At 43.0% G+C, this 27,500-nt stretch overlaps 1 protein-coding gene across 2 annotated transcripts in view; it reads right to left on the reverse strand.

The window, feature by feature from the left end:
* LOC143284874 (glucose-6-phosphate 1-dehydrogenase-like) overlaps positions 1-26,261 on the reverse strand; it is a 36,902-nt gene extending 10,641 nt beyond the window's left edge. The window contains exons 1-12 of one of the 2 annotated variants that reach the window (XM_076591986.1): positions 25,849-26,261; positions 22,533-22,570; positions 19,707-19,815; positions 18,269-18,477; positions 17,096-17,257; positions 16,326-16,451; positions 14,922-15,015; positions 13,634-13,760; positions 13,198-13,287; positions 8,281-8,489; positions 6,290-6,459; positions 1-5,019 (exon numbers count right to left, since the gene is read on the reverse strand). The exon at positions 1-5,019 is cut by the window's left edge and continues 729 nt beyond it. In XM_076591986.1, coding sequence (XP_076448101.1) covers positions 4,932-5,019; positions 6,290-6,459; positions 8,281-8,489; positions 13,198-13,287; positions 13,634-13,760; positions 14,922-15,015; positions 16,326-16,451; positions 17,096-17,257; positions 18,269-18,477; positions 19,707-19,815; positions 22,533-22,570; positions 25,849-26,097 — 1,671 coding nt within the window. In that variant the 5' untranslated portion in view covers positions 26,098-26,261 and the 3' untranslated portion in view covers positions 1-4,931. The remainder of the gene's footprint in view (positions 5,020-6,289; positions 6,460-8,280; positions 8,490-13,197; positions 13,288-13,633; positions 13,761-14,921; positions 15,016-16,325; positions 16,452-17,095; positions 17,258-18,268; positions 18,478-19,706; positions 19,816-22,532; positions 22,571-25,848) is intronic. The other variant, XM_076591984.1, reaches the window with a different exon arrangement.
* Between the last annotated feature and the right edge of the window lie 1,239 nt (positions 26,262-27,500).

The following is a 27,500-nucleotide window of genomic DNA, read 5'->3' on the forward strand; positions in this document are numbered from 1 at the left end:
TGAATTATAAATTAAAGTATCAGAGACAGCAGGAACCAAGATTTCATCAGCAGTCAGAAGCCACACATACAGTTTGTAGTAGACAGTTTACAAAGAGCAGTACATGGACACAATAAGTACAGTTACCTATAGTTTGTAGTGGACAGTTTACAAAGAGCAGTACATGGACACAATAAGTACAGTTACCTATAGTTTGCAGTGGACAGTTTACACAGAGCAGTACATGGACACAATAAGTACAGTTACCTATAGTTTGCAGTGGACAGTTTACACAGAGCAGTACATGGACACAATAAGTACAGTTACCGATACAGTTTGTAGTGGACAGTTTACAAAGAGCAGTACATGGACACAATAAATACAAGTACCCCATACAATCACACACCAAGCCTTCAATGTGTGTTTAGCATTGTGACAGCAACTGACAGGTATAAACATAATTTCTCTTCATATCTGTCTTTGGTTTCTCTTTTTCTTTTGGTTACTCACTCATTTTGTTAGTGCTATAATGTCATCTTTCTTTCTGTCTTTCTGATTGCAAACATTTTTCACTTATCAACCAATAATAGGTGATGGAATAGATCAGCGAGGAGAGCGCATTGTTCAGTTATCCCTAATCCCCATGACTGCAGAGTCATGGTAAAAAAAAAAAAAAAAAAAAAAAAGATCAGATTTATCAGTGCAAATACTACTTGTGTAGTCTTAGGTGGGGTACTGGTTTTGCTGAAGAAATGTAATCCCCACAGGAACAAGTCCAAATACAGGATGGTGACTGACATCCGGACTGTCAGTTCAGTCTACATCAGTGAGGTGACATCCTGACTGTCAGTTCAGTCTACATCAGTGAGGTGACATCCTGACTGTCAGTTCAGTCTACATCAGTGAGGTGACATCCTGACTGTCAGTTCAGTCTACATCAGTGAGGTGACTGACATCCTGAGTGTCAGTTCAGTCTACATCAGTGAGGTGACATCCTGACTGTCAGTTCAGTCTACATCAGTGAGGTGACATCCTGACTGTCAGTTCAGTCTACATCAGTGAGGTGACAGCCCTCCACTGAAGTGCCTACTTGTCAGCAGCAATGAAGGGGTTAATAGTCATCAGCTGTTGATGGAACAAAGAAATACTGTGTGTGACAGCTGTGGAGTAACCAATGAAGAAAGAGCATGTCCATGTGAAAGCTTATGGTTTTCAATATATCAATTATATACAACAGAATAGAGAAAGAATATTTTGCATCATTTCTTCAGCAGCCTGCTATAGCTGATGGACTGGTTAAGTCAGTCACTGCTGGGAGCTGCTGTACAGTCTCCTGGCTTCCCACATCACAGCCAATGCTAAATTGCAATGGATCAGGTACATAGTTCTCTGTAGTATACTGCCACCAGAATGATGGTAACATACTGCTTTGTTCTGTAGATACAGTCACTGGAATGATCCATAATGTATTGCTTAGTTCTGTAGATACAGACACTGGAATGATCAGTAATGTATTGCTTGGTTCTGTAGATAGTCAGTCACTTGAATGATCAGTAATGTATTGCTTAGTTCTGTAGATACATACACTGGAATGATCAGTGATGTATTGCTTAGTTCTGTAGATACAGACACTGGAATGATCAGTAATGTATTGCTTAGTTCTGTATATACAGACACTAGAATGATCAGTAAGGTATTGCTTAGTTTTGTAGATACAGTCACTGGAATGATCAGTAATGTATTGCTTAGTTCTGTAGATACAGTCACTGGAATGATCAGTAATGTATTGTTTAGTTCTGTATATACAGACACTAGAATGATCAGTAAGGTATTGCTTAGTTTTGTAGATACAGTCACTGGAATGATCAGTAATGTATTGCTTAGTTCTGTAGATACTGTCACTGGAATGATCAGTAATGTATTGCTTAGTTCTGTATATACAGACACTAGAATGATCAGTAAGGTATTGCTTAGTTTTGTAGATACAGTCACTGGAATGATCAGTAATGTATTGCTTAGTTCTGTAGATACTGTCACTGGAATGATCAGTAATGTATTGCTTAGTTCTGTATATACAGACACTAGAATGATCAGTAAGGTATTGCTTAGTTTTGTAGATACAGTCACTGGAATGATCAGTAATGTATTGCTTAGTTCTGTAGATACTGTCACTGGAATGATCAGTAATGTATTGCTTAGTTCTGTATATACAGACACTAGAATGATCAGTAATGTATTGCTTAGTTCTGTAGATAGTGGAATGATCAGTAATGTATTGCTTAGTTCTGTAGATACAGACACTGGAATGATCAGTAATGTATTGCTTAGTTCTGTAGATAGTGGAATGATCAGTAATGTATTGTTTAGTTCTGTAGATACAGTCACTGGAATGATCAGTAATGTATTGTTTAGTTCTGTAGATAGTCAGTGGAATGATCAGTAATGTATTGCTTAGTTCTGTAGATACAGACACTGGAATGATCAGTAATGTATTGCTTAGTTCTGTAGATACAGACACTGGAATGATCAGTAATGTATTGTTTAGTTCTGTACATACAGACACTAGAATGATCAGTAATGTATTGCTTAGTTCTGTAGATAGTCAGTGGAATGATCAGTAATGTATTGCTTAGTTCTGTAGATAGTGGAATGATCAGCAATGTATTTCTTAGTTCTGTAGATACAGACACTGGAATGATCACTAATGTACTGCTTAGTTCTGTAGATACAGACACTAGAATTATCAGTAACAACTGAGAACTGTGGCATGCAGTCTCTTGACATCACAGACACTGGAACGAACAATGAAAACAAGAGCATTTTTCAGTGCTCTGTGAGTTGTCTGTCTTCAACAGAATGGATGAACAGAGAGTGGAATGTTATAATTACTCTCAAACAATGTTGTATTCGGCACAAATAATCTGTCTTTCACACATATACAGCATTATATCCTAAAATAGTGCTATTACTCGTTAAAACAATTTGTACCATAACGAAACACTGAACCAAAGCTTAGATATTACCAGGAGGAAGCCAGTGGGAGCATGAAGATATGTTTGGCAGAAGAAGCCAGTGGGAGCATGAAGATATGATATCTGACAGAAGAAGCCAGGGGTATGATGTTTTACAGAAGAAGCCAGGGATATGTTTGACAGAGGAGGCCAGGGATATGATGTTTGACAGAGGAAGCCAGGGATATGATGTTTGACAGAAGCCAGGGATATGATGTTTGACAGAGGAGGCCAGGGATATGATGTTTGACAGAGGAAGCCAGGGATATGATGTCTGACAGAGGAAGCCAGGGATATGATGTTTGACAGAAGCCAGGGATATGATGTTTGACAGAAGAAGCCAGGGATATGATGTCTGACAGAGGAAGCCAGGGATATGATGTTTGACAGAGGAAGCCAGGGATATGTTTGACAGAGGAGGCCAGGGATATGATGTTTGACAGAAGCCAGGGATATGATGTCTGACAGAGGAAGCCAGGGATATGATGTTTGACAGAGGAAGCCAGGGATATGTTTGACAGAGGAAGCCAGGAGTATGATGTCTGACAGAGGAAGCCAGGAGTATGATGTCTGACAGAGGAAGCCAGTGGGAGCACGGAGATATGATGTCTGATGGAGGAGTGTTGGTACAGAACATGCATGGCCAGGTGTACACCACGTTGTAAGTGGGGAGGTAGACTAGCGCAGCATGAAGGGACAGACAGACAGACAGACAGACAGACAGAGGACACTGACAGCACCAAGGAACAACACAGCATGAAGGGACAGACAGACAGACAGACAGGCAGAGGACACTGACAGCACCAAGGAACAACACAGCATGAAGGGACAGACAGACAGACAGGCAGACAGAGGACAGCACCAAGGAACAACACAGCATGAAGGGACAGACAGACAGACAGACAGAGGACAGCACCAAGGAACAACACAGCATGAAGGGACAGACAGACAGACAGACAGAGGACAGCACCAAGGAACAACACAGCATGAAGGGACTGACAGACAGACAGACAGACAGAGGACAGCACCAAGGAACAACACAGCATGAAGGGACTGACAGACAGACAGACAGACAGAGGACAGCACAGCATGCTGGTCAGCACAGAAGGAAACAGAAGTCAGCTGACATCACCATCACCACTGACACACCAGGCTTCACATGCCAAACATTTTACATATGGATTTTACATATGTGTAAACTGACACTTAAGGCTTCACACGTCAAACAGAGAACACAGAGGAATCAACAAACATGTAACCTGGCACCAAAGAATGGGGGGGAGAAAAAAAGTACCCTGCATGGCTTCTGACAAGTTTACAACCTGGGGGGTCCCTGACCACCATCAGTGGGTGGGTCTAACACAGCACATTCTCAGCAAATCTGCGTTGCTACATTTATGCAAAGGCAGGCGTACCTTCCAGTCATAATCTAGGTATGGATTACACCAGGTTAGGGGGCCAACAAAAAGGTGAAAAGACAGTTTTGTAGCAGGTGATGTGAACACCAGACTGAAGCTCCCACACAGGACTTTGACTGCCCATGTGTTAATTCTGTCATTTCTTAATGCTTCAGGGACCCCCTCAACAACAAGCACAGCATCTTTTCCATTTCCAGAGCGTCAGGGACGTAGATTTCTGTGTCAACAGACACCCTGCCCATGCACAATCCCCACCCAATTCCTATTTCTTTTATGTGAAGCCAATAAAGAGCTGAGTCATGAGTTGAGTCTTGAGTCACCCCTTCCCCCTTCTCAAAAAAAAAACAAAACAAACAAAAACAAGCACAGAAGGCAAGGGATACTGTATGTCCAAGCACACACAGACAGTGGAGAATGTCTACAGGTACTGTATGTCCAAGCACACACAGACAGTGGAGAATGTCTACATCAACTGTCCCCGGCAGACAACAGGGTGGACAGGTGAGAGGACAAATGTCAGATGTCAGTTGAGGCGCGGGGCCCACTGATAGGTGCCTGTATAGGAGAAGTCATTGCGACCAATCAGCTCATCCGACTCTTTGGGACCACGACTGAAAACAGCAACAACACGCCACTTTACTACCCACTGCCATCATCCATTGCACCCGGTGTGTCACTGGCACATCACACACACAGCAACAGTGGTGGGCATGCTACATGGTGACAGTCACACTCAGTGACACATCACACACAGTGACACAACACACACAGTGACACATCGCATACAGTGACACATCACTCACAGTGACACAACACACACAGTGACACATCACACACAGTGACACACACAACAACAGTGATGGGCATGGTACATGGTGACAGTCACACTCAGTGACACATCACACACAGTGACACAATCACACACAGTGACACATCACACACAGTGACACATCACATACAGTGACGCATCACACACAGTGACACATCACACACAGTGACACATCACATACAGTGACACATCACACACAGTGACACATCACATACAGTGACACATCACACACAGTGACACATCACACACAGTGACACACACAACAACAGTGGTGGGCATGGTACATGGTGACAGTCACACACAGTGACACAATCACACACAGTGACACATCGCATACAGTGACACATCACACACAGTGACACATCACACACAGTGACACACACAACAACAGTGGTGGGCATGGTACATGGTGACAGTCACACACAGTGACACATCGCACACAGTGACACATCGCACACAGTGACACAATGCCTTTATTGTGTATATGGGGCAGATCCCCTTTCACATGCCTTCCACGTGGTCCAGTTAACACATTGTTATTGTGAAGAAACAGGTCTTCTTCCTCACCAAGACTCATTTAAACACCATTTTTATACAGAACATTTTTGTGCTATTGAACTAAACTCAGAAATGAAAAAAAAACCAACTGGAAGAGATGCATGCTGTGAACTGCCAGCTTTATGGCAGTAGGAAAGCACTGTGTGCTGTCAGCTGATGGCTAATCAGTGGCGCTGAACAGGTTAATGGTACCTCTTCACAGATAGCACTGTGCAGAATTACAAGGGAAAGACCAGACCACTAATAGTTAATTAAAGGAACCTTTATAGATATCACAAAGTACTTTTATGAAAATTCACGTAAAGACCACAACACATATGTTGATGGAACCTTTCTAAATAACACAAAGTACTTTTATGAGAAATCAAATAAAGACCACAACACAGATGTTAATGGAACCTTTCCCAAAACAACACAGACAGATTTCTGAGGTACAGATCATAGCACACATGACAAAGCTAGGTTTTCATGGGTGTACAACAGCTGTGACCTACCTGCCATATTTGTAGGGGATGGGTTTGGGTTTGTTGGCCTCAATGTGGTGCAGGAGGGGGGTGAAGATTCTCCAGGCCTCGTACAGCTCGTCAGACCTGACAAAGTGGATCTGGGACCCCATGAACACGTCCAGGATCAACCGCTCATAGGCGTCAGGCAACTTGCAGTCCTGTTAGGAGACAACAGGTGTCAATCATCTGTAACCTAGGTACACCTGTCAGGTAACACAACAGGTGTCAATCATCTGTAACCTATGTACACCTGTCAGGTAACACAACAGGTGTCAATCATCTGTAACCTAGGTACACCTGTCAGGTAACACAACAGGTGTCAATCATCTGTAACCTAGGTACACCTGTCAGGTAACACAACAGGTGTGAATCATCTGTAACCTAGGTACACCTGTCAGGTAACACAACAGGTGTGAATCATATGTAACCTAGGTACACCTGTCAGGTAACACAACAGGTGTCAATCATCTGTAACCTAGGTACACCTGTCAGGTAACACAACAGGTGTCAATCATCTGTAACCTAGGTACACCTGTCAGGTAACACAACAGGTGTCAATCATATGTAACCTAGGTACACCTGTCAGATAACACAACAGGTGTCAATCATCTGTAACCTAGGTACACCTGTCAGGTAACACAACAGGTGTGAATCATATGTAACCTAGGTACACTTGTCAGATAACACAACAGGTGTCAATCATCTATAACCTATGTACACCTGTCAGATAACACAACAGGTGTCAATCATCTGCATCCTAGGTACACCTGTCAGGTGACACACCAGGTGTCAATCATCTATAACCTAGCACCAACCAACCTACAGCACCAACCAACATTGTGGGTTCCAGTGTCAACTACCTGAACTCCCATTCCCAGCTGAAATCTCCAGCCACAAGCTTCAACCTACAGGGAAGAACGCCAAACACTAACTTTGTCCACAACATGCAGAACTGAAGCAGGCAGGACTCAACAAAGCTAAGTATCATTGTGTAGAAAATCTGTGAGACCAAGTGACTACTGTGACATTCTTCTCCACCTTACAGTGGTGACACATTTCTTTTCTCCCCCCCCCCCCCCCCCATTTATTTTTTTAATTAATAAACTCCACACTGAACTAATTTGTATCTGTGTTATTGCCTTGGTGTGTATGGAGGTGTCTGAGGAACGATTCCTTAACCCGTGTGATCCCCACATCCCCCTCCCTGTGACCAACAGCCGTGACCCCCCACGTCCCCCTCCCCGTGACCCCCACATCCCCCTCCCTGTGACCCCCACGTCCCCCTCCCCGTGACCAACAGCCATGACCCCCACGTCCCCCTCCCCGTGACCCCCACGTCCCCTCCCCATGACCCCCACGTCCCCCTCCCCCCACGTCCCCCTCCCCGTGACCCGCACACCCCCCTCCCCGTGACCAACAGCCGTGACCCCCACATCCCCCTCCCCGTGACCAACAGCCGTGACCCCCACGTCCCCCTCCCCGTGACCAACAGCCGTGACCCCCACACCCCCCTCCCCGTGACCAACAGCCGTGACCCCCACGTCCCCCTCCCCATGACCAACAGCCGTGACCCCCACATCCCCTCCCCGTGACCAACAGCCGTGACCCCCACCCCCCCCTCCTCTTGACCAACAGCGTGACCCCCCACATCCCCCTCCTCGTGACCAACAGCCGTGACCCCCCACGTCCCCCTCCCCCTGACCAACATCCATGACCCCCACATCCCCCTCCCCGTGACCAACAGCTGTGACCCCCCACATCCCCCTCCCCGTGACCAACAGCCGTGACCCCCACATCCCCCTCCCCGTGACCAACAGCCGTGACCCCCACATCCCCCTCCCCGTGACCAACAGCCAACAAACTGTAAACACCTCTTTGAATGACAGTAACCACTTCTGCACACCCCAACACATCTCTTTCTTTCTACAACATTAGTAATGACCCCTCTACCCACCCCCCTCCCCTGCTCTCCCCCTCACCTTGTAGCGACTGTTGTAGCTGAGGTCCAGCTCCGTTTCGTGCGTGTCAAAGGTCATGCCGGGGGTCTTGGTCATCATCTTGAGGTAGACGGCCTCGTCAGGCTGCACCCTGATGACCAGCTCGTTACGCTTCACCTCCCCCGAGGGGAAGATGTCGCCCGCCACATCACGGAACTGAAGCCGCACCTCTGCCTTCCGCTCGTTCAGTGCTGAGGACATAGGTCTGAGACATTGCACTATGCACTGTATGTTGGTAGGTCTGGCCAAATTTTCATATTCATAGCAGAAGCCTCATATCTGCAAGAATGAAGGAGTGCAGTAAAGTAAGATGCCACAACCAAATTTCAAAACAATATCTCAAATAGTTTTTGAGATACAGAGTTTTGAATTTTCAAAAAAAAAATCTGCGATTTTTGACAGTCTCACAAATGGCATTTTGGAACCTGTGTAGAACTGCTACTAATGCATTCTCATAGTCAAAACTCTTCATATATGATCTATATAGTACGCAGCAGACCTGATTTTTTTTTTTAGCTTGCTGTTAATGTTATTGGCTGAATGCCAGTGTCATGAATTCTGAGGAAAATGCTTATTTTCTGCATGTCAGATCCTGCAGTTTTGATGGTATCATTACTAAAATGACTGAAACTCAAAAACTATTGCATCTACAGAAACTTTTAAGATATTTTCAGGTTCTGGAAAGACTGTAGACTTACAAGACAGCAAATGTTAATAAATCTTGATAAATGACAGATTTTGATAAGATTATAAGAAAAAAAAGCTTTATTCAAGACGATTGGGGACAATGTGCTCCATCATGCTAAAAAATGATTCTCCTTTTAGATATTGTTCAGGATTGTGTGCGTGCGTGCGTGCGTGTGTTTCAAAATCAATATGTATGCATCACTTGATGTAATTATTTTCTTGTTTATACATCATTATTAACTATTAATCAGCACAGCTGATCGTACCAGTTCTAAAATACAGACATCCAGCTGAACTAATGCATGCTCCGTATCAGTGCTGAAGTATAAAAAGGTTGAAAGGAAACAACAGTCTTACAATACAGCATCAAATGTACCCCTGGTAGTGTTATTTTGATTAGGTTTTCTTCTCTCTCTCTCTCTCTCTCTATATATATATATATGTGTGTGTGTGTGTGTGTGTGTGTGTGTGTGTGTGTGTGTGTGTGTGAAATAAAACATAAGTAAGAAAATAGAGTTAGTATGTTGTGCGATCACAAAGTTGAACAAGACCAACTTTACTTCTCATTGAAAAATTCATCTGCTATTTTGACAGAGTTCTTGGCTGTCTTTCATTGTCAGAAAGAAAACTGTTTCAGAACAGAAAACGATGATATTAACTAAAATTATGAAACCAATCATTCAAATACTCACTAAATTAAGTAATGTAAAGTTGGTTTCCAAATAAAAAAAAATTCCCCTTATATTTGAATCAAAACCTCAAATATGTTGAGCTGTGCTACAAGACTTCCATGAAACCGGGCATTGAAACCGCAGATCTAAAAATAAATATCTAGTTGATCAGTGGCATAAAAAATACAAGGTCTCCACGTTTTCGTTAAATGGAATGTTGCTCCTTAAAAACTTTCGGGTCATTTTATAAAGCATTTTAAAGAAGAAAGAATGAACTTTTCAGTGGTGGGTTTGACTAGAAGATTTAATTTGTCTGGAAGTGCAGTAGAGCGTCAACAAAAACAGGTATATTTTGAGCCACATTTTTTTAAAAATCGAGTAAAATAAATCAACTGGAAACTTAGCCCACGTAAAAGTAGAGAACGTAATCTTTAATTTGACAGGTCTCTTAACTCGACTGGTTGTAAGGAGCGATGTCCATAACCTATTTTTGTCACCAACCCTCACAGACCAGAAGCAGATGTCGACAAACTTCTTTATTGCTCTGCATTTTGAAGAGCGAAAGTTGCTCCACTTCGGGCGATCAGTTTTGCTCGCACTGCCTTACACGTAAAAAACTGAAACACTTAGAGGAGCGAACAAGGATGGTTTTATTTTCTGATATATTTTTCAGCTCGATGTAAGTAGTACTGCGCTTGCTAGGGCGAAGTGAAAAGTGATAAAAATATGATCTGTCAGCCATAGTTACACAGCATTACATAGCGGCTGGACCTACCTACATTATGTATAGAAAATCATAAACATTTGCTCACTGCCTTGCGCTTGTTCAGTGCTGGGAATATAGTTCTCACACACTGCACCATGCATTGTCTTTCAGTGCTGGGGACACAGTTCTGAGTTACACACTGCATCATGCACAGTATGTATAGAAAAACATGGACATTTTGCCACTGCCTTTCACATGTTCATTGTCACTCCATGGTTTCAGATGGCTATAAACAGTCTAACAACAAGATGACAGGTAGTTAAAATGATCACAACAGATTGTGCACATGATTAGTTTTGTTCTTCACTTTGCATCTGGTTGAGTCAGGCCACATTCCTGTTGCTCATTTGATTGAATTCTATGTTCGTGGGCTGCATCTCCCACATTCACTCCAACGTACGAGTGAGCTTTTAAACGCATCATGACCGGTTTTTTTTGTTTTTTTTTTACCCTGCCATGTACTATGTAGGCAGCCATACTCTATTTTCGGGGGTGTGCATGCTGGGTGTGTTCCAGTTTCCATAACCCATCGAATACTGACATGAATTATAGGACCTTCAACATGCCTATTTGATCTTCTGCATGACAGTGTGGTGGTGGGTGTGAAAGGTGATAAGGATGTTTTGAGCTGTGGGTATTGTGTATACGCATGAAGGGAATTCAAACACTGGCAGGTCTACACACATGTTGACCAGAGAGATCAGAAAAATCTCCACTCATAACCCACCAGGTGTACCCAAACCTGGGCCTGAACTCTAGAAACACAGATGAGAATCCAGTGCTGTAAACCATACAGCCACTGAATACCTGACTACAGGTACACACCTGACTGTTACTGACAGTACACACCTGACTACAGACAGAAGTCAGTACACACCTGACAGTTACTGACAGTACACACCTGACTACAGACAGAAGTCAGTACACACCTGACAGTTACTGACAGTACACACCTGACTACAGACAGAAGTCAGTACACACCTGACAGTTACTGACAGTACACACCTGACTACAGACAGAAGTCAGTACACACCTGACAGTTACTGACAGTACACACCTGACTACAGACAGAAGTCAATACACACCTGACTGTTATTGACAGTACACACCTGACCACAGACAGAAGTCAGTACACACCTGACTGTACACACCTGACTACAGACAGAAGTCAATACACACCTGACTGTACACACCTGACTGTTCACACCTGACTACAGACAGAAGTCAGTACACACCTGACTGTACACACCTGACTGCTACTGACAGTACACACCTGACTGTTCACACCTGACTACAGACAGAAGTCAGTACATACCTGACTGTTCACACCTGACTACAGACAGAAGTCAGTACACACCTGACTGTACACACCTGACTGTTCACACCTGACTACAGACAGAAGTCAGTACACACCTGACAGTTACTGACAGTACACACCTGACTACAGACAGAAGTCAGTACACACCTGACAGTTATTGACAGTACACACCTGACTACAGACAGAAGTCAGTACACACCTGACAGTTATTGACAGTACACACCTGACTACAGACAGAAGTCAGTACACACCTGACAGTTACTGACAGTACACACCTGACTACAGACAGAAGTCAGTACACACCTGACTGTTACTGACAGTACACACCTGACTACAGACAGAAGTCAGTACACACCTGACTGTTCACACCTGACTACAGACAGAAGTCAGTACACACCTGACTGTTACTGACAGTACACACCTGACTACAGACAGAAGTCAGTACACACCTGACTGTTACTGACAGTACACACCTGACTACAGACAGAAGTCAGTACACACCTGACTGTTATTGACAGTACACACCTGACTACAGACAGAAGTCAGTACACACCTGACAGTTACTGACAGTACACACCTGACTACAGACAGAAGTCAGTACACACCTGACTGTTATTGACAGTACACACTTGACTACAGACAGAAGTCAGTGCACACCTGACAGTTACTGACAGTACACACCTGACTACAGACAGAAGTCAGTACACACCTGACTGTTCACACCTGACTACAGACAGAAGTTAGTACACACCTGACTGTTACTGACAGTACACACCTGACAACAGACAGCAGTCAGTACACACCTGACTGTTCACACCTGACTACAGACAGAAGTCAGTACACACCTGACTGTTACTGACAGTACACACCTGACCACAGACAGAAGTCAGTACACACCTGACTGTTCACACCTGACTACAGACAGAAGTCAGTACACACCTGACTGTTACTGACAGTACACACCTGACCACAGACAGATGTCAGTACACACCTAATTGTTCACACCTGACTACAGACAGAAGTCAATACACATCTGACTGTACACACCTGACTACAGACAGAAGTCAGTACACACCTGACTGTTACTGACAGTACACACCTGACCACAGACAGAAGTCAGTACACACCTGACTGTACACACCTGACTACAGACAGAAGTCAATACACACCTGACTGTACACACCTGACTACAGACAGAAGTCAGTACACACCTGACTGTTACTGACAGTACACACCTGACTACAGACAGAAGTCAGTACACACCTGACTGTTACTGACAGTACACACCTGACTACAGACAGAAGTCAGTACACACCTGACTGTTACTGACAGTACACACCTGACCACAGACAGAAGTCAGTACACACCTGACTGTTATTGACAGTACACACCTGACTCTTCACATCTGACTGTTATTGACAGTACACACCTGACAACAGACAGACAGAAGAGAGTACCTTTTCCACAGCGCAGGATGAAGGGCACACCATCCCACCTCTCGTTCTGCACAAACAGCACCGCTGTGGCAAAGGTCGGGGTCACCGAGTCTGAAAACCAGTAACAGCAATCAATGTCAATCAATCATATTAACCTCTGAAACACACAGTGTACAGAATTTTGCCCCCTAGCTCTCATAAGACAGAAAAAAGTTAAAATTATTTTTTTTTAAGAAAAGAAATAATAAAAGAACAGTCATTCCATTAGTGAAGTAAACCACATATAAAGCCAACGAGGAAGACCACTCACACACATGATCCATGAAGTTGTTTCAAATTTTGATGTCTGAATCAAGTATTTCAATACCAAACATGAACACATGAGTGTGCACAAACAAATGCATGTACACACACACACACACACACACACACACACACACACACAGAGCACCATTACCATTGGGCACGGTGGAGTCGTCCAGATAGCCAACCTTCTCGTCACCCTCTCCCTGAGGGTTCCCCACGTACTGCCCCAGGACGATGTTTTGCTGACTGGGGGGCTGGATGCTCTTCAGCACCTTCACCTGTAACACACCACCTGTACTGTAACACACACCACCTGTACTGTAATACACACCACCTGTACTGTACAGTAACACACATCACCTGTACTGTAACACACACCACCTCTGCTGTACTGTACTGTAACATACACCACCTGTATTGTAACACACACCACCTGTGCTGTACTGTAACACACACCACCTGTACTGTACCACACACCACCTGTACTGTAACAAACATCACCTGTGATGTACTGTGTAACACACACCACCTGTAACACACATCACCTGTACTGTAACACACACCACATGTATTGTACTGTACTGTACTGCCCCAGCACAATGTTCTGGTGACTGTTCTTTGACACACACCACAGCTGGAGACTGTTCCTCCATACACACCACAGCTGGGGACTGTTCCTCCATACACACCACAGCTGGGGACTGTTCATCCACACACACCACAGCTAGGGACTGTTCCTCCATACACACCACAGCTGGGGACTGTTCCTCCATACACACCACAGCTGAGGACTGTTCCTTAACACACACCACAGCTGGGGACTGTTCCTCCCCACACACACCACAGCTGGGGACTGTTCCTCCACACACACCACAGCTGGGGACTGTTCCTCCACACACACCACAGCTGGGGACTGTTCCTCCACACACACCACAGCTGGGGACTGTTCCTCCACACACACCACAGCTGGGGACTGTTCCTCCACACACACCACAGCTGGAGACTGTTCCTCCATACACACCACAGCTGGAGACTGTTCCTCCACACACACCACAGCTGGGGACTGTTCCTCCACACACACCACAGCTGGGGACTGTTCCTCCACACACACCACAGCTGGAGACTGTTCCTCCATACACACCACAGCTGGGGACTGTTCCTCCACACACACCACAGCTGGGGACTGTTCCTCCACACACACCACAGCTGAGGACTGTTCCTTGACACACACCACAGCTGAGGACTGTTCCTTGACACACACCACAGCTGAGGACTGTTCCTTGACACACACCACAGCTGAGGACTGTTCCTTGACACACACCACAGCTGAGGACTGTTCCTCCACACACCACAGCTGAGGACTATTCCTCCACACACACCACAGCTGGGGACTGTTCCTCCACATACATTCACACAGACAGAGACAGAGACACACTGACCTTTTCGTTACGAATGTCCTCAGAGGCGGTGGTTGGGGGCTTCTCCATGGCAACCAGAGTGAGGATCTGCAGCAGATGATTCTGCATGACGTCCCTGAAAGAGAAGAGCAATGTGTCAGCTGTTCACTTTAATGTGGTGAACAATGCATCATCTGTCCTGCCTCACACACTGTACACATCCTCACACACATTGTACACATCCTCACACACATCCTAACACACACATCTGTTCACATCCTCACACACATTGTACACATCCTCACACACACATCCTAACACACACATCGTTTCACATCCTCACACACATTGTACACATCCTCACACACATTCCAACACACACATCGTTTCACATCCTCACACATTCCAACACACACATCATTTCACATCCTCGCACACATCCTAATACAAACATAGCACACAGCCTTACACACATCCCTCTTTTTTCTTTTTTTTTATCAAATCCCTGCACTCAGCTCTTTCCAAGTCTAGCCTTGAATCCTTTCTCTTTCCAATGTAGACCCTCTGCCCCTCCCCCCCCCCAGCCCCCCCCCCTACACACACACACACCCACTCCTCCCCTCCTCACTCTTTCTCGTCCATGGTTTCCCTAGCTGTCTACTGTCACTTGTCTATAACTTTTGTCCTTCATCCTTTTGAGTCAGAGCTGTGCATGCGTGGGAATGACTGGTGTGTGAAAACACTTTGATGTGTCTCTACACAAGATTCAGTGTTATATAAACACATTTATTGTTATGATTATTATTGTTAAAAGAACATTTGTCTTCAATTCACACTGTCACATTTTTTTTATAACTCTCTTCTGCCACCATTATGCATGGACTGATAAATCGTATCAAACATGTGCCTGTGAGGCTTACTCTGAACATTACTTATTCCATCATTTCAAGAACACAAAAGACAAACCAGGAACTTCTCTTATGATATCACTTTCCAATCACGCAATGGTGGAAACACTCATTTTTCTGTTCTGTAAATCTGGAGTGTTCCAGACGTGTTGGCCTGATGACAATCTTCCAGTTCAGTTCAACACAAAACTCAGGACAGATGCAAAATGACTAGAATTAGGTTTCCCCTTGTCTATGTTAACAATGCATGGACAGGCGTGGGACTTCTGATCCACAGTTCACCAGTGATCAGGGTTCGAGGCCCCGTTTTGGCATGGCATTGTATCCTTGGGAAAGGAGCCCTTACTCAAATTTTTTCTACCTAGGTGTGAATGGGTACCTGATTTCAGTCATGGAAGGTCAAAGCGGTGGAAAGAGAGGGTTTGTTCCTGCCTTCTTATGCTGAATCCCAGACACAGAGGATGTGAATTCACTGACCTCCTGGCCTAAAAAGGCCATGGGACATTTAACGTGAATGTACGAACAGCCAGTATCCCACCTGATAATGCCGAAGTTGTCAAAGTATCCGCCGCGTCCCTGTGTGCCGAAGGGCTCCTTGAAGCTGATGACCACACTAGCGATGTTGTCGCGGTTCCAGATGGGGGAGAAAATCCTGTTGCCAAACCTGCACACATAGCACAGCTAGTGTGTCACTTCAACACACACACTGTCCACACAACACAGCTGGTGTGTCACTTCACCACACACTGTCCACACAGCTGGTGTGTCACTTCAACACACACTGTCCACACAGCTGGTGTGTCACTTCAACACACACTGTCCACACAACACAGCTGGTGTGTCACTTCACCACACACTGTCCACACAACACAGCTGGTGTGTCACTTCACCACACACTGTCCACACAGCTGGTGTGTCATTTCACCACACACTGTCCACACAACACAGCTGGTGTGTCACTTCACCACACACACTGTCCACACAGCGATGCACAGTCAGCACAATGCAACAAGAAAATGATGGGTTGGACGCACTGATCAAAACTGACAGTCATGAAAGTATTGTAAGTGTGTGTGCTTCAATAGGTGTGGTAGAGCGTGTACACATGAAACCTGTGTGGCTGCTTCAATATGGCAACATGTGTGTGTGTGGGTGTTCTTGTATGCTTTGTGTCTAATGTGCTAATATACATCCCTTTGAGAGGTTTGGGAGCACTATAAATGTACTATAACTATCATCACTAATTCCATGTGTGGCCGCAAAGCTACAGTGACAGCAGGAAGACGGGAGGCTGAAGCCCTGACTGACCTGAGCACCATGAGGTTCTGCACCATCTCCTTGCCCAGGTAGTGGTCAATGCGGTAGATCTCCTCCTCATGAAACAAGTTGGACAGGTGGGATGACAGGCTGTTGGAGCTCTCTAGGTCATGGCCAAACGGCTTCTCCACGATCAGTCTGGTCCACTTGCCACTGTCACATGTCATGTGTACACATCACTGACACATAATACACATCCCTGACACATAATAAATACACATCACTGACACATAACAAATACACATCACCGACACGTAATAAATACACATCCTTGACACATAATAAATACACATCCCTGACACATAATAAATACACATCACTGACACATAACAAATACACATCACTGATGTACACATCGCTGACACACCATGAGTACACATCACTGATACATCAAGTGTACACATCACTGACATATCAAGTGTACACATCACTGACACATCATAAATACACATCACTGACACATCATGTGTACACATCACTGACACATAATGTGTACACATCATAAATACACATCAGACACATCATGTGTACACATCATTGACATGTGTACACATCTCTGACACATCAAGTGTACACATCACAGACACATCATGTGTACACATCAAGTGTACACATCACAGACACATCAAGTGTACACATCACTGACACATCATAAATACACATCACTGACACATGTGTACATGTACACTGACACATCATGTATACATATCATTGACACATAAACACACATCACTGACACAACATGTGTACACATCATTTCTGTCACTTAACACCGTCACACATGTGTCCACATCACAAACACACCACTGTCATGCCCAAAATTTCAATCATTACACTGTATTATCTTGTACTGAATGTGAAATTGTATATATACACTGTGTTTGCATTACTGCCTGTACCTGCCCTGCATTCCATTACACCATACTGAATTGTACAAGACAAGGATCATTTTCACTGTACTAAGATATTGTATTGTATAAGGCAAGGATCTATCATCACTGCACTTTAGGAACTGAACTGTATAAGGCAAGGATCTGTCATCACTGCACCATAGATACTGTAGTGTATAAGACAAGGATCATTATCACTGTATCATCGAACAGATACTGTATTGTATAAGGCACTGTACAAAGCAAGGATCACTCACTACTCCTGCACACTCACCTGGTGGCCATGCAGACAGCCTTTATGTTGAGCGTCACCGACTCATACACCGAGGGGGGCAGAGCCAGGTAGAACAGACGGTTACAGTTACCCCTGGCCAGGATGGCTTTGTTCAGAGCGGCATAGCCATCCGTTTTGTCATAGGCACCCGCCACGTAATCATTCACCTTGAAGAACATTTTCAGCTTTTCCTCCTCCCCGCTTTTCACCTGAAACATCCTTGAGGCATCAGTGTTGTCCATGGAGAAACAACAGAAAAACAACTCATCAAAACACTGACCACACACAACAACAGAAAAACAACTCATCAAAACACTGACCACACAACAACAGAAAAACAACTCCTCAAAACACTGACCACACAACACCTGAAACATCCTCGAGGCATCAGTGTTGTCCATGGAGAAACAACAGAAAAACAACTCCTCAAAACACTGACCACACAACACCTGAAACATCCTCGAGGCATCAGTGTTGTCCATGGAGAAACAACAGAAAAACAACTCCTCAAAACACTGACCACACAACACCTGAAACATCCTCGAGGCATCAGTGTTGTCCATGGAGAAACAACAGAAAAACAACTCCTCAAAACACTGACCACACAACACCTGAAACATCCTCGAGGCATCAGTGTTGTCCATGGAGAAACAACAGAAAAACAACTCCTCAAAACACTGACCACACAACACCTGAAACATCCTCGAGGCATCAGTGTTGTCCATGGAGAAACAACAGAAAAACAACTCCTCAAAACACTGACCACACAACACCTGAAATATCCTCGAGGCATCAGTGTTGTCCATGGAGAAACAACAGAAGAACAACTCATCAAAACACTGACCACACAACACCTGAAATATCCTCGAGGCATCAGTGTTGTCCATGGAGAAACAACAGAAGAACAACTCATCAAAACACTGACCACACAACAACAGAAGAACAACTCATCAAAACATTGACCACAGAAGCTATGTCTAATCCATAGCTAAATATCACTCGATGACTTGAGATGATTGCATGAAACCTTTTTCTTGAATAAAAATCAAGAAAGATGTGCATCAACTAGCTTTTAATGAAATATATGAATTTGCTTTTTAATATTTACAAGCATTAACTTAAAAAATTTTTTTTTTTACATAAGCCACAAACATTGGAACACAAACATTTCACAGACCTTAACACAGCAACAAAGCCTGTAAAGACTGATACAATAATGACTAAAGTTGCAAGACCTTGGACTCAATTTGGTTTAAAAAAAAATTTTAAAAAGAGGAAAAAAAAAGAGAAAAAAACCCCAAAGAAACTAATTCTGATCTGAGCACCAGCACTTTTCCAGCATCAGGAGAGATGTGACCACACCCCCCATTTTGTATGGAGGTGTTCTAACAGAGGAAGAGGTGGCCACACAGCCCATTTGGCCTGGAGTTGTTCTAACCTTCATGAAAGGAACCACATTTTTCTTGACGTCCTCCATGGACAGTTTGCTGCGTGCATAGCCGATGAAGAATGTCTTGGGTGGCAACAGTCCATCACGGAACAGCCACCTGAAACATCACCCTGCACTGTTTCACTGACACACAGTAACTTAACACAGGTACACACTAACTTTACACTGATACACAGTAACTTTATACTGATACACAGTAACATTACACTGGTACATAGCAAGGTTGCATTTACATTGATACATGCATTATAACATCAACCTCCACACCATTATATATCAAATTCTACATCATTATCATGACAATATCCAGTATATACCGATCTCTTCTTCTTCTTCTTTCCCTTCTCTACCGCCTTCATTATAGTGAAAATTCTGTAGATTATCTCCATACCATTATAATCGTATCTCATTAATACACACACACACACACAATCTCTACACCATTATCTTGACAACATCCACTATGATTTATATATCAACTTCTATATCATTATCATGTCAACATCCAATATATATCGACCTCTACACCATTATCATCATAACTGATAACAGCCAATATATATCTACCTCTACACCATTATCATCATAACTGATAACAGCCAATATATATCAACCTCTACAACATTATCATCATAACTGATAACAGCCAATATATATCAACCTCTACACCATTATCATCATAACTGATAACAGCCAATATATATCAACTTCTACAACATTATCATCATAACTGATAACATCCAATATATATCGACCTCTACACCATTATCATCATAACTGATAACATCCAATATATATCAACCTCTACAACATTATCATCATAACTGATAGCATCCAATATATATCAACCTCTACAACATTATCATCATAACTGATAACATCCAATATATCAACCTCCACAGTATCATCATCATCACATCCAATTATCAACCTCTACACCATTATCACAACATCCAATATATATTCAAAAACCTTAACACTAATCATCATCATAACATCCAACATATATCAACATCTATGTCTACACCATTTCCAAAACATCCAATATATATCAACCTCTACACCATTATCATCATAACATCCAATATATTATATCAACTTGTACACAATTATCATAACATCCAATATATCAACCTCTACACAATTATCATCACAACATTTGAACATCTGATCAATTTATGTTGTCCTCTCAATCAATACCTAACCTACATACATGTATCTATCATCCATACCTAACCTACATACATGTATCTATCATCCATACCTAACCTACATACATGTATCTATCATCAATACCTAACCTACATACATGTACCTATCATCCATACCTAACCTACATACATGTACCTATCATCCATACCTAACCTACATACATATATCTATCATCCATACCTAACCTACATACATGTATCTATCATCAATACCTAACCCACATACATGTATCTATCATCAATACCTAACCTACATACATATATCTATCATCCATACCTAACCTACATATATGTACCTATCATCAATACCTAACCTACATACATGTATCTATCATCAATACCTAACCTACATACATGTACCTATCATCCACACCTAACCTACATACATGTACCTATCATCAATACCTAACTTACATACATGTACCTATCATCAATACCTAACCTACATACATGTATCTATCATCAATACCTAACTTACATGTATCTATCATCAATACCTAACCTACATACATATATCTATCATCAATACCTAACCTACACACATGTATCTATTATCAATACCTAACCTACATACATGTACCTATCATCCATACCTAACCTACATACATGTACCTATTATCCATACCTAACCTACATACATGTATCTATCATCCATACCTAACCTACATACATGTATCCATCATCCATACCTAACCTACATACATGTATCTATCATCAATACCTAACCTACATACATGAATTTATCATCAATACCTAACTTACATACATGAACCTATCATCAATACCTAACCTACAACATACATGTATCTATCAAGTATCATCAATACCTAACCTACATACATGTATCTATCAATACCTAACCTACATACATGTATCCATCATCAATACCTAACCTACATACATGTACCTATCATCAATACCTAACCTACATACATGTATCTATCATCAATACCTAACCTACATACATGAACCTATCATAAATACCTAACCTACATACATGTATCTATCATCAATACCTAACCTACATACATGTATCTATCATCCATACCTAAAAAATCAAGACTGATATGTCAATTTCATAATATTATCTTGTATATTGTCTTGTATAACTCATTTTTGTCACCACAGATTTTTCTGTGTGAAGTTCCGGCTGCTCTCCCCAGGGAGAACGCATCGCTACACTGAGAGTGCCACCCTTTTTTTTTTGTATTTTGTCCTGCCTGCAGTTTATTTGTTTTTCCTATTGAAGTGGATTTTCCTACAAAATTTTGCCAGGGATAACCCTTTTGTTGCTGTGGGTTCTTTTATGTGCACTAAGTACATGCTGCACGCAGGACCTCGGTTTATTGTCTTTTCAGAATGACTTACGTCTAGACCACCACTCAAGGTCTAATAGAGGGGGGAAAAAATACTGGCAAATGTGCCGTGATTCGAACCAGTGCACTCAGATTTTCTCGCTTCCAAGGCTGACGTGTTACTTCTAGGCCATAACACCACTCTTCTCAGGAATAAAGTAAATTTGCTTGTTTAAATCTCATATCAATATGTAGCATTTTTATCAGCAGCAGCAGCTTCATAACAGTCAGAACGTAAACTGACTCACCATAAAGTTGGGTAGATTTTTTTCTTTGCCAAGTCACCCTGAACAGAAGAAAAAAGTTTCTTTCATAAACACACACACACCCACAAGCACAAGCACAATCACACACGCAAGCAAACACTCATGCATGCACACACACATACGCACACACAATCGTGCAAGGACGCACAGACAGACAGACACACAAATGCATACTGAGCAATGTTTTTGTTGACAACAAAAATTTGTATTAAAAAAACGAACTGGACACAAGCGAACAAAACATGACAGAAATGTTTAGACAAAGGCAAGAGAGAAAGGTGTCATCATTCTGTCAATCAGCTTTTCCTGTGAGCAGATCTGTGACAAGTGGTCCTGGAAGACTGATCAAGGTTTGTGGCCTTGTTCCTATCTTTTACTGAACTGTATATATCAGTTGATGAAACCGCCTCAAGTTGATTGCCTTATAGGAGCAAAAGCCACCATCTTTTTCTGACACAATCAGCTTCTGCATGACTGCAAAATACATTTCATGTATATTTTATTTCCAGGAGACAGAACATCTTGATTTCCAAAGGGAAAAAAAGGCACTGTTGATGTCTTGTACACCAATTGAGCTGACTCTGCACTGGAGCCTGGGCAGGGCTGTGTCAGAGAAGTCAACATGAGCAACATAGATGTCATACCCCAGAAACACTGAGGACAATGGGCAGTAACAAATAAAAGTCCAAAGAAATTACAGCCCTCTACTGGGTTATTGGACATACTGCTTTGCTACAATGACCTTACAACACTTTCCACACTTTACCAAGTGCACTTACCAGTATTCATCTTTATTTCTTGATATTGTATGAAGATCTTAAGATACTGTGATGCTATTTAAAATGGTTACACACCTTCTCTCAGGGATACCCGATCTCTAATATAATAAAAATATAATACAATATATTCTGTTCAGTGGCTAATGTGTTACTGTCACACTGTATCACTGTTTTTGGGTGGGGTTTTTTTTTTTTTTTATATATAACTGTAACAGCTTGACTGACTGTAACAGCTTGAAATTGATATGGATGTTGCATTTAAAACTCTGGGTTGTCTTTAATCAAACACATTATTCATGATGCTGTATCAATGGTTGCTTATGGTCATACCCTTATATGTATGCTGTATGTCAATGCCTATTACAAAACCACACACAAGCATGCACACAGGCACACACAAATGCACACACACACATACATACACAGCAAAGCCAATGGAGGACAAGAAAAAAGCACCAAGCCAAAATTTACTTTATGCTCTGTTTACTGTAGTGTTAGTTTTTTGTTTAAAATTATGTTACATTTTTATATTGATCTTAATGTCTGACATAAATCACAGGAAAAGTATATTAGCACTGTCATTTATCTCTGTGTGTGAGTGAGTGAGTGAGTGAGTGAGTGAGTGAGTGTGTGTGTGTGTGTGTGTGTGTGTGTGTGTGTGTGTGTGAAGGGTGACATGGAAGCCCTTCATGAATGGCTATCAGTCTGCAACAGCTGTCTGCAAGGTAAGACATGCATTCTGACTGATGTTAATCAGTCACCTCTCTGCTCTTGCATAATCAATAACTGCACACACACACACACACACACACACACACACTCTTGGGACTGCTTGGCAAACCATACTAACAAAACAGTAACACCTGCTGGACACTGGCCCACACACAATGACACATGTTGAGCATCTCACTCCATATCTCTCACCACAATAAAACTGGTTTTCTTTTTACTCTGCTGGTCAAAACTGCAAACTGCTCAAAACATACCCCCCCGCCACCCTCTCCCCCCCAAAATGAAAAAAATATGTCAGCTGCTTCAGAAATCTGGGATGGAAAGCATATAATATATATGTGCATTACTGATCAGGCCCTAGCTCTTGTGTGCTGGACATTTTGTCCACAAGACTAGTGGGCACCTCCCTAAAAGACTTTTATGGTAACCTATATGCAGGAAAGCGCTCCCATGAGGTCCAGAAGAAGCACTAAAAAAAATCTCTGATACCTCCCTCAAGTGCTGTGGCACTGACCCAACACATGGAAAGCTCTAGCCTCCGATCGCTCAGCATGGCAAAACCAGTTCCACTCTGGTGTCACTGCCATTGTTTTGAGGAGCAGAGGAGCAGCACTTCCATTGTGAAATGCCAGCAACACAAGAAGAATCACTGAACCCATCCACACCTGGAAAGCACCAGCTGCACCCGTCTGCAATGTCACCAACACTTGGGAACCTGGACTGCACTTATTAACCATCTACTCTATAGACCCACCCAGTGTGAAACTCATGCTCATCTTTGCTTATGATGAAGAAACATAGACATGAACGCTGAATTTAAAAAAAGAAAGAAAAAAACAAAGCTTATATATATATATATATATACTAATTTGAAAGAAAAATCTCACTAACATCTACGCCCAAACTGACAACTACTGTAGCTAGGAAATTAACTTGCTTAGTACTACTAACTGATACAGAACCACTACTAACTAACCAACTGAAACAAAGGTACCTTACTTGCTGACCCACAATGAACTGAATCAAAACGATATATTTGATTTCAATAAGTGTTTCTATGTGATTCCACTAACAAGGCCCAATTGAGTTTTCTAGCACTGTACACGGAAGAAAATCAAGGCTTACCTGCTGTGGGAGTTCAGTTAAAAAAGAATTTTTTTTTTTAACATCTAGTATGTTGCCCATGTGAGAAAAGCTATTTTCTTGAAACAAACAACTTGGAAATTCCTACATTCCATCCCCTTTTTCCAACCCCTCCCCACCAGAACAACTGTCAACAAAGCATGTCACAATCAGTAGACTGACAAAAAAGAAAAGAAAAAAGCTTCGTTCATGACATACTCAATAACTAGAACCTAGAGCTGTAGAGGCGATTTATGAGAGCAAACATTACTGGTGACTTGATCTACCAGTGCAATTGTGTGGGTTCACCTTTGTGTGTGTGTGTGTGTGTGTGTGTGTGTGCATATTATATGTGTCTGTGTGTTGTGGGACCGTTTCCAAAATCGAATCTGTATTCACACACACACACACAAGAACACGCATGCACACATATCAAGTGACACAAGTGCATGAGCTTTACAAAATATTTCACTGTGGGACAAATGTAAGTACGAAACCATCTTTGAAGCAGGGTGAAAATTTTTACTCTACCGGCCTTTGTAAACACTTCGCTGCTTCGTGGTGTTGTCTAATGACACGGAAAACACATTGCACACGCAAGATAAGAACTCCCCCACAACACACTCACTCAGACAGGTGATGTCAATTAAAACAAACCAGCTCACCGAAGCGCCAAAAATGACGAAGACAAAGGATTCTCCGTGCCCCTCATGGTCAACCGTTTCACGAATTTTATCCAAAATATCCTGTGTTGGTTCCCCACCCGCCATGGTAGCGTCCGATGCAGACGACTCTGGAGAAGGAAGTAGATTGGTGTTCAAGCCGGATTTTGGGGGCGGTTTTGTGTCGTTGTCTGCGATTGGATGAACAAGGACAGTCCGACCGAAAGTCTCCCGTTTGTAGCGGCGGTACATCACAGACCTCACCTGACCTCACGCGGCGACCTTGAACGTGACCAGTCAGAAGGTTATGAAAGATAAAATTACACTGCATGTGCAAATCACGATTTGATCACAGTATCGAAAGGAAGTTTTCTAACGAGCATGCGTCCTGCGATAATTCATGTCCATTTTCCCACCAACATATGACCCGAGCCATTTCAAACTGTGCAGTTTAGATTGTCACTGGTGATTATCGAAAATCCGGGTCATTTCACCGGTACAAAACCAGTTCGAAACAAGTACACCACCTCTTTCTTTTGCACACATATTTTATGCACTTAGAGCTCCATGCAACTGGTGGGTGGTAAGGGAGGAGGGGGCTAAGAAGAATGAGGTGTTTAAAAAGCCCCCCAAAGCCCACGAATATATCTTGTATACCTACTCAATGACTATTAGTAGATCCAATGACTGTCTAGGACTATCAGAACATTGCACAACCAAGTTACAATCATTATCAGACTTGGACTGCAGGCTTTACTACTACATAAACTTGACATGTCTATGGGTATGCCGTGCTATGACTACACTGAGTTGACTGTGACATGGAGGAAGGTGGCAGAATGGTTAACACGGTCAGCTGCCAATACAGAGAGTCCGTGAGGGTGTGGGTTCGAATCCCGCTCTCGCCCTTTCTCCTAAGTTTGACTGGAAAATCAAACTGAGCGTCTAGTCTTTCGGATGAGACGATAAACCGAGGTCCCGTGTGCAGCACGCACTTGGCGCACTGAAAAAGAACCCATGGCAACGAGAGTGTTGTCCTCTGGCGAAATTACGTAAAATGAAATCCACTTTCATAGGTACACAAATATGTAAGCATGCACTCAAGGCCTGACTAAGCGCGTTGGGTTATGCTGCTGGTTAGGCATCTGCTCAACAGATGTGGTGTAGCGTGTATGGATTTGTCCGAACGCAGTGACGCCTCCTTGAGAAAGTGAAACTGAAACTGAAACTGAGTTGACTGACGTGGGGGTGGGGGTTAGTTGTTTTGACTATTTTTTATTCAGTACAGCTTACAGACATCTGTGTATCATAATCCACTGGTAAGTAGTGCTGTAGAAGGCTAGGGCTGTGCCGGTCGGGTGTATTCCCGGGCCGACGGGGACCGCTACGGTAGCCGGATTGGCCTAGCTGGAGATGCGAACATACCAGCTGAGTGAAAGGCCGCCTGCGCCCCGTCTCCCCTACCAGTCAACAGCCGAGGACATCCCTCGGCAGCCGGTCCAGCCGCTAAATTGCGCCCAACAGCAACCTCCCACAACACGACGATTTTCATCAGCATACTGATGTTGGTCGTTGGGTGGAAGAAGAAGAAGAAAACAATAATAGTATCATGCATGTAGATAGAGAGTATGTGTCGTGCGCTGGTTACTTGTTTA

This window comes from Babylonia areolata, chromosome 8 (genome assembly GCF_041734735.1).
Source record: "Babylonia areolata isolate BAREFJ2019XMU chromosome 8, ASM4173473v1, whole genome shotgun sequence".
Classification (NCBI taxonomy): Eukaryota; Metazoa; Mollusca; class Gastropoda; order Neogastropoda; family Buccinidae; genus Babylonia; species Babylonia areolata.